We start from the raw sequence: 8942 nt of genomic DNA on the forward strand, positions 1-8942 counted from the left end.
CTGTCTCACCTGTCCTACCTGTCTCCCTCTCACCTGTCCTACCTGTCTCCCTCTCACCTGTGCTACCTGTCTCCCTCTCACCTGTCCTACCCGTCTCACCTGTCCTACCTGTCTCCCTCTCACCTGTCCTACCCGTCTCCCTCTCACCTGTCCTATCCGTCTCACCTGTCCTCCCCGTCTCCCTCTCACCTGTCCTCCGTGTCTCACCTGTCCTACCTGTCTCCCTCTCACCTGTCCTACCCGTCTCACCTTTCCTACCCGTCTCCCTCTCACCTGTCCTATCCGTCTCACCTGTTCTCCGTGTCTCACCTGTCCTACCCGTCTCCCTCTCACCTGTCCTCCGTGTCTCACCTGTCCTACCCGTCTCCCTCTCACCTGTCCTCCCCGTCTCCCTCTCACCTGTCCTACCCGTCTGTCTCCCTGCCAGCGAACAGAGAAGGGTTGGAGGGAGGTTCTGGTGGACATCGACCCTGCAGATCCAGACCGGCTGCGGTTTGTCATGGCTCCAACTCCGACGCTCGCCTCGTCCACGCTTGTCCAGGTGTGTACAGAGCATGACTCACCTAGAGTCGTTTCCCCTGCTGGATAAACTGGTTTGAGACCAGTTTCAGACTGGACCAGCTGAGAGCAGAGCTGCATTGATCCCTGTGTGTGTTTTGTAGCAGCTGATGTATTTACCAACCTTCTGAGGACCTACAGGCCTCATGGAGACGTAGCCCTAATGTGGGGGACCCCAAATTCACCTGAGAGTCAGTTTAGAGGAATAACTTTAGGTAAAGATTAGGGTTAGGAATAGACAGGTGTTAGTTAGGGTCAGGGTAAAGGTCAAAGGTTAGGGTTAAGGTTTATCATTAAAATCTTCCAGATTTTTGGAGCCTAAAAGGAAAAGGAAAATTTCATCCTTTTTCCTCAGTTATCCCTCAACTTATCTGAAATAAAGTTCATTTCAAATTGACTTTTAGTTCATTTACTGTTTTTACTGAACTTCTTGTTTTAAAAATAGGATTTAAAATCCTAATCCACAAGCATCATCCTTCACATTTTCCCCTAAAGTTTCACGTTATGTTTACATTATTTATTGGCTGCATCTAAAAATATCAAAGATATTTTCAATTTAAACACATGTATGAAATAATACAATAAAACCTAGAATAATTTAAATGACATCATTGTTCTAGGTCATCAATTCAGATCAATTCTGTCCAATCAGCTGCCTGTAGTGTCTTTAAATGTCCAGCAGGGGTCAGTATTCTGTGTAACAAGAGGCCTCATTAACCATCGCTACATAAAAGCAATAAATAAAATGAATGGGTGTGTGTGTGTGTGTGTGTGTGTGATCAGGCCGAGGAGCGGCGGGACCACGTGGAGGTGTGTGCGGAGGGCGGAGTCATCGTCCAGCAGCTGGCTCGGCGGATCCAGGAGGAGGGCGGGGCGGCTCTGATCGCCGATTACGGCCACGACGGAACCAAGACCGACACGTTCCGGGTACGAACTGCTTTTATCGGCCTGCGCTCCGGTCCTTTAAGGTCTGAGGCGGGTCCAGCAGACCTCCTGAAGCCCAGAACCAGGTTCTAACCTTCAGGCTCGGTTCTGTTTGCCCCGCAGGGATTTAAGGGCCACCGGCTCCATGACGTCCTGTTGGCTCCCGGCTCCGCTGACCTCACAGCCGACGTCGACTTCAGCTTCCTGCGGAGGATGGCCGGAGGGGGCGTGGCCTGTTTGGGGCCGGTGAGTCAGAGGAGCTTCCTGAGGAACATGGGCATCGACGCGCGCATGCAGGTGGGTCTCCTACGGGATGTTCTGCTGTTAGAACCTTAGAACCTCTGGACCAGAACCAGGTGAAGTTCTGCTCCTGATCCGGTTCTTTGCAGGTTCTACTGAGGAACTGCAGCGACCCGTCCGTCAGGAAGCAGCTCATCAGCAGCTACGACATGCTGACCAACCCGGCCAAGATGGGCGAACGCTTCCAGTTCTTCAGCCTGCTGCACCGCGCCCGCCTCGCCGCACCCAAGACGCCAGAGGGGCTGAAGCTGGAGAAGAAGAGCCCGGCGCCGCTGCCTGTGGCCGGGTTCACCGAGCTCAGCCTCTCCTGAGGCCAGGGAGAACCGGAGGTCCTGGTTATGGGTCAGAACCCAGAACCAGAAAGGATGGACGAGGTTCTGCTTCTGGACCAAACGCTGCGGATGGCGGCGGTAGAAACGGTCACGAAGCTTTCATTGACGTGTTTAGCTTCCGTAACGGGTCAGAACCGAGCGCCGCTCCGTGGGCTGCAGACTGAACACAAACCAGTGATCCCAGTTCAGCTTTTATTTCCACCATTCAGAACAAGAGAGACGATTTTCTGCTACAAAAATATAAAAATTCTCAGATTTCAGCTTAGAGTCCGAAAGAAGCAGCAGCAGTTAGATTCTCAGCGAGGCGACCGACCTGGCGGCCGGTCTGGCTAACGGCGCTCACAGCTCCGCTCAGACCGACCCAAACGGATCAGGAAGGGTTCTGGGAAGGAGCGGATTTGATGAAGATGCATGATTCTTTCTGCCATTTTCTTTTCCTTTAAAGGTTAACCGCCTCAGCTTTCTTCTCTTGTTTAAAACATTTATTTTTTTCTTTTGGGTTTGAATAAAATCTGCTGCTAAAACAGGAAGTGAACTCCTGGATTATTAAAACACGGCCTGATTAATCCCAGCAGCAGGGAATTAATCAGCAGAGTGGTTCCTGAGTCTGGATGATTAATTTTAGGTGAAGCTGTGAACGCCATTAGTGGCTCAATGAAACAGATTAAATCCAGTTTGTTTTTGAAGCCTGAAGGGGGCGCTGTTGAAGAAGGAAAAACTCCACCCTGATGCTTCTGCCTGATGCTTCTGCATGACAAGAAATCCATTGTTTTCATCATTAAAACATTAAAACAGAACCAGAACTCTTGATTCTGGGGTTTAATGAGCGGCTAAAAAAGCTCCTGAAGTCGGTTCCGTTTTTCCAGAACCGAAGTTTCCTTTATGGCTTTCAGACAGAAGAGAGTTCTGTGGACCAGTCGTCATGGCAACCGCCTCCTCTAGGGGTCCTCGTCCATGTCGTCCAGGTTGGGGGACATGATGAAGTGGGTGGGGTAGTGGAGCCCCTGCTCGTCGGCGTGCTCCTCCCAGCGCGCGTCGTCGCTCTCGTGGGTGATGTAGCGCTCGCCCCGACGCGTCTCGAACTCCCGGAGGTCCAGCCAGGTCTGGTAGTCCTGCAGAACCGGGACAGGGACACGGCATGAGCTCCACCTGAACATCCGCTCGCAGGTTTTTATTCATCCCAGTCCGGTTTAGAGACGCCGGAGATTTAAAGAGAAAGGAACCTTCTCTCTCCCTGTAGTTTCTGACCTTCAACCAATAAGAGCTTCTTTCCTTCTACGTGTTTCATCACTTTTATTCACTGGATTGCTGATTGGCCGAAAAAAGTGAAGCCATCATCAGCCATGTTGGTACTCCCCACTCCCACAGTGGCAGTAAAACTCCTCCTTGTGCAGCATTTGGCTGCTAAAACCAGCAGTTTTCTGTCTGCAGTAAGACGTTCCACTGGTAATTTTCCAGTCAGTGGATGAACTAAGCAATAAATCCATCTATAGCCGATGGATCCTATAGTTTAGTCTGCAGACTAACATTAGTCTGGCTATCTCAGACTGACTGGAAGACATTGACTGAGTTAGAATATAGATGAAAATGGAAAGTCATTCACTGGGAAATGTTAATGTATTTTATATTTTTAATTTTATAGTGATGGTTTTGTATATTAGGTTATATTACATGATTTATAGACTTCATAATGATGCAATGAGATGGGTTAAAGTAAGTTAAAGTTAATCTACTGATGCTATGAATCAGCCAGTCTGTGTTAAAGTGATGAATTTATCTTTATTTTAAAAGTCTTCAGTCCCTGAAAATGAGAACATCATCGTTGTTTGATGCCGTAGCGCACGGTTTGTTTACATTGAGACCGGTCTAACTAGGGAGTACCAATATGGCGGCCGGTGGCTTCACTTCAACCACATGCTAACAGCAGTAATCAGCAATCCAGGGAATAAATAGAGATCAGTGGATTCCATGGCAGCTTTTAGATACGAACAACTTCCTGTTTACTCACCCAGATGGTGAAATGCCTTCAGGATGTGTTCCCAAAAAAAAAAAGAAATCCTTAAACCTTAACCCTAAAATGCCAAATGTATCATATTTGATACAGTTTCTAAAATGTTTTGCGTCTGACACCTTTTGCATAATTTAATGGTAAAAACTTTGCTCTAAATCCTATTTTACACAATCAGATATACCTGATAACAGCCAGTAGAAGACTACAGAAAAAATAATCTGGACTTATCGCATAGTAATAAATTATTAATATCAAAAATTAATTTCTGTTTTTTCTTTTTACATATTTTGTTAAAAGGCTAAATAAGGACTTCAGACCAAAAAAAAGTCATTTTCCGTTTTGTTTTATTCTTGGATCGGGCTTTAAAGGGTTAACATCAGCTTAACAGGGAAATTTAGAGCGCCCTCTAGAGCCGGGAGGAATCCTGAACAGGTCTCACCAGCAGAATTTAACGATGCGATTAAAACATGTTTTAAGGATAACTTAACATTAAAGTAACCAGGTTTCTTCAAAAGGCTCGATCAGTTTTAGTATCTGGGATGAAAGATTTAAGGCGTTTTAAAGGAAAAGTTCTTTAAATCTGAAATGATTCCATCCTGTTCAATAAATGATCAGTGTTTTTAATTCAGAGTAATTTTCATGTGAATGTGCTTTACTGGAGGCATCCATGTTTGTCAAAGAACACTACTGCCACCTACTGGTTAGTGACATTGTCACGGTGCGGTATCGGCTGTTGATCAAGTCCCAGTGCTGTATCTGGTGTTTGTCACAACGCGCTATTATCCAAGTCATCTTGAAAACATTCTTCTTCCAAATGTTGGCTACATATTACGGGTTTTTTCTCTGGCCAGAAGTTCGATGGCAAATCCTCCCTCTTCAAGTTGGCAATCCAACGACCAACCCGTCCGTGGAGGATCAGGAATATATTTGGACAAAAATGGCCGCTCCCAGACTCAGTGATCGCAATGAAAATTAGTTTTAGGTATAAATAATGATCCATTGATTATTCCTTGCTGACTGAATTTCTCCTTTAACTAACCTCACATTTAAACCAGAGGAAACAGAAGCGCCTACAGAGGTTCTGATGAAGGACAGGAGACACTCAGAGATCCTGGCGACTTGTTACCTGCAACCAGGGGTGGCTGAGCGACTTGTCCACGCTGAAACGCTTCCTCATCTTCACCTGCAGCAGGTTGTTGATCAGGTCTTTGGCTGTGGAGAAAACCCAGGAGATGCGTGAGGCAGAGGGAGGTTCTGATGTTTACATGAGGGAGCGGGAGACGGAGGACGGCATGGCTGGAGTCACCTGACCCAGTTATCATTTTAAACCATTTAGAGCTTCGTTTTCTAGAATCCATAGTGTTTTTATAGCAACATTAAAGGCAGCATGTTTAATCCAGCTCAAATCACCAGATGGCATCATAACAACCAAACATTAAACTAACTTCCCCGTCATTATAACAGTCTATGGAAATCTAATTAGAACTTAATTTGATTTAAATGACTATAAAGTTTGAGGATCTGCAGGATGAAAAAGAAAGAGACTCGGATGAGTGGAACGTCGACAGGAAACCAAGGAGGATAATCTCTGATAATCTACCTGCAAAAAATGGAAATCTAAGTAATCTGTTCTTAAAATAAGAGAATTTTTTCTTGAATTGCGGAGATAAGTGAGACACTTTGCCAATAGAGCGACACAATTTACCTTTAAGAAAACACAACTGCATTGTTTTATTTCAAGCTCATCTAATTATCTTATTTTAAGATAAAAAAAATACTCATTTATTGCTTAATCATATTATTTACCTGCTCAGATTAAGGATAAATACACTTTATTTAAGAAATATTGACATATTTCTATAAGGTTTTTGCAGTGTTCTCACTTTATTTCCCGGACCTGCTTCTCAGTCTAAATAAAATATAAACTAACTCCAACTAACTGGATTTTTTTTTTAATTCTGGGCGTATACATAGAGTAGCGAGTCCAGAACTTCTGTCCAACAGCAGCCTTTCCTCCTGTGAACCCCCTTTATACCAAAACGCTGCCAATACGCCATTATACAGTAGCTGGAAGTTAGAAACACGTTCAGCGCTCGTCTGGAACACGTCAGATACCTTAATATTTGTTGGAGAGAAGTTCTGGATATGTTACGCAGAAGTTATGCACATGTCTGATCCAAGATGGCCGCCCTACCTTCCTCTGAGATCTCCTTCCAGGGGTTGGGTGGGTACATGAAGGCAGCGTTCTGGATCTGGTCGTTGATGTCCTCGTCCTCGTTGAAGGGGAAGGTGCCGCTCAGGCTGACGTAGACGATCACGCCCACGGACCACATGTCCAGCGAGCGGTTGTAGCCTTTACTGCGGAGAACCTCCGGGGCCAGGTAGGCCGGGGTACCGACCACCGAGCGGCGGAACGACTTCTCCCCGATGATTCGAGCGAAGCCGAAGTCGCACAGCTTCACCTGGAGAACGAGAGGACGTTGGTTTAGGTGGGTTCTGCCGGGTTCTGATGCGCCGAACATTCAAAGCGGCCGTCGGGTTCTGACCTGAGGGAACGGCTCGGCTGAGGCCAGCAGAACGTTCTCAGGCTTCAGGTCGCAGTGGACGATGTTCTTGAAGTGAAGATGCCTGAGAGCCACCAGGATCTGTGGAGAAAACCGGGACTCGGCGTCAGGTCCGGGTCAGGCACTAAGTATTCACAACCCTGGCAGTAATACTGGTGGGAAGTTCTGGCTTGGTTCTGAACCTATGAAGGTAGCTGGCTGCCCGCCTGGTTTCTATGGCGACAACAACAATGTTTCCATCTTTTAATAAAAAGGAAAAAAAGCATTTAAACTGTTTTCCAGACCGGAACCCAAACTGGACCCACCGGGGGGGTGAATACTTCTGGCCTTAGCTGTGAACCCGTCTATGAAGGATCCTAACCATGCCGCCTCACAGCAGGGAGTCACTTTGGACCTTTTTAGGGTTTCGACTCATTTAACTGGTTTATTCCAGTAAAACAAAGCTGAAATTCCTGGATCAGAACCAGATCCAGGTGGAACAGAACTCTAGATCATCTGGATCTAGATCTACCCCATTCTACATCCTCTGTTCTTCAACAGCCAGCCGCCTCTAGAACCTGATTTAGAACCAATTGTTCCAGAACCAAACTGGATTCTTTTCTGGGAACCAGAGGATGTCGGACTGGGAGCCTCAGAGGAACATATCCATCCTCCCATCAGCAGAAACATCTACAGCTTCAGTGGTTCTGAATGAACAGGCCCGAGGCCCAGATGTTCCAGCTGTTGGTTGGTTCTGCTTCCTTGTTCCGGATGGTTCCGCCTACCTGGGTCACCAGGAACTTGGTGAGGCGTTCAGGCAGTCGGCTCTTCTCGCTGGATAAGATCATCTCCAGCATGTCGCCGTGAAGCTTCTCCATGACCACATACACCTGCTCAGGTGTCTCAAACATGCAGTCCAGGTTGACAATGCCAGGATGGTGGAGGTTCTGTGGGAAGCAGGACAAGAAGCAGACCTTCGTCAGAGAGGAATCCTGAAGGAGAGCGCTAGTCGTGTTGGACAAGTCCTACCTGCAGGATGGCCACCTCGTTCCTCAGCTGGCTCTCCTGCTTGGTGGGGAACCGCATCTTATCAATGATTTTGATCGCCACGTCCCGGCCGGTCTTCCTGTGTTTCCCTGCAGAACACGAGGAGAACTGGGTCAGTTTCCAGGGGCAACAGCCACTTATGGAGACGTAAGGAAAGTCTCACCTCCATAAACGATGCCAAACTGTCCCGATCCCAGAACGTCATCAGCAAAGATCTGATACACTGAGCTGATGTCCTGCACAGAGTCAGAACTGGGTCAGAACCTGGCGCTGCTCATCAGAACCTTGAGAATAGCACCAAAGACTGTCGGATGACTTACCACGTTCTCCTGGATCTGGGAGTTGGACACGGATATGCTGACAGCCAGCTCCTCTGAGAGAACAACGACAGAGAACGTTAGAACCCGACCCGACCCTATTTGAAAACAAATGATGCAAAGAGCAGTTTTGTCAAATTAGCGCCAGGGAGTTAGCTAGGGAATACCAATATGGCCGCCAGTGGCTTCAATTCCACCTTGTACTACCAACAGGCAATCCAGTGAATAAACAGAGATCAGTGGTCATGCCCCCACCATCCCTTCCAGTCCATTTCATTTCCTTCCTGGATCTTCCCCGTTTCCTTCCTATCTTTTCCCGTTTCCCTCCTATCTCTTCCCGTTTCCTTCCTGTCTCTTCCCGTTTCCCTCCTGTCTCTTCCCGTTTCCTTCCTGTCTCTTTCCATTTCCTTCCTGTCTCTTTCCGTTTCCTTCCTGTCTCTTCCCGTTTCCTTCCTGTCTCTTCCCGTTTCCTTCCTGTCTTTTCCCGTTTCCTTCCTGTCTCTTCCCGTTTCCTTCCTGTCTGTTCCCGTTTCCCTCCTATCTTTTCCCGTTTCCCTCCTGTCTCTTCCCGTTTCCTCCCTGTCTCTTCCCGTTTCCCTCCTGTCTCTTCCCGTTTCCTGTCTCTCCCCGTTTCCTTCCTGTCTTTTCCCGTTTCCTCCCTGTCTCTCCCCGTTTCCTCCCTGTCTCTTCCCATTTCCTTCCTGTCTGTTCCCGTTTCCCTCCTGTCTGTTCCCGTTTCCTCCCTGTCTGTTCCCGTTTCCTTCCTGTCTGTTCCCGTTTCCTCCCTGTCTCTCCCCGTTTCCTCCCTGTCTCTTCCCATTTCCTTCCTGTCTCTCCCCGTTTCCTTCCTGTCTCTCCCCGTTTCCTCCCTGTCTCTTCCCATTTCCTTCCTGTCTCTCCCCGTTTCCTC

The 8942-nt window shown here is 47.5% G+C and overlaps 2 protein-coding genes across 3 annotated transcripts in view; one reads left to right on the top strand and one right to left on the bottom strand.

Annotated features, from left to right (window-relative positions):
• The window catches only part of ndufaf7 (NADH:ubiquinone oxidoreductase complex assembly factor 7), an 8004-nt gene extending 5425 nt beyond the window's left edge, over window positions 1-2579 (top strand). Inside the window, exons 7-10 of the mRNA XM_015395659.1 lie at window positions 428-541; window positions 1342-1485; window positions 1606-1779; window positions 1872-2579. Of these exons, the coding sequence (XP_015251145.1) occupies window positions 428-541; window positions 1342-1485; window positions 1606-1779; window positions 1872-2093 (654 nt within the window). The 3' untranslated portion in view covers window positions 2094-2579. The remainder of the gene's footprint in view (window positions 1-427; window positions 542-1341; window positions 1486-1605; window positions 1780-1871) is intronic.
• A 381-nt stretch (window positions 2580-2960) lies between these two features.
• LOC107098152 (serine/threonine-protein kinase D3-like) overlaps window positions 2961-8942 on the bottom strand; it is a 31696-nt gene continuing 25714 nt past the window's right edge. Inside the window, exons 12-19 of one of the 2 annotated variants that reach the window (XM_015395650.1) lie at window positions 8036-8088; window positions 7879-7951; window positions 7698-7804; window positions 7454-7615; window positions 6672-6770; window positions 6320-6587; window positions 5252-5337; window positions 2961-3226 (exon numbers count right to left, since the gene is read on the bottom strand). In XM_015395650.1, coding sequence (XP_015251136.1) covers window positions 3053-3226; window positions 5252-5337; window positions 6320-6587; window positions 6672-6770; window positions 7454-7615; window positions 7698-7804; window positions 7879-7951; window positions 8036-8088 — 1022 coding nt within the window. In that variant the 3' untranslated portion in view covers window positions 2961-3052. The remainder of the gene's footprint in view (window positions 3227-5251; window positions 5338-6319; window positions 6588-6671; window positions 6771-7453; window positions 7616-7697; window positions 7805-7878; window positions 7952-8035; window positions 8089-8942) is intronic. The other variant, XM_015395651.1, reaches the window with a different exon arrangement.

Source organism: Cyprinodon variegatus, unplaced genomic scaffold (genome assembly GCF_000732505.1).
Source record: "Cyprinodon variegatus isolate N-32 unplaced genomic scaffold, C_variegatus-1.0 Scaffold752, whole genome shotgun sequence".
Taxonomy (NCBI): domain Eukaryota; kingdom Metazoa; phylum Chordata; class Actinopteri; order Cyprinodontiformes; family Cyprinodontidae; genus Cyprinodon; species Cyprinodon variegatus.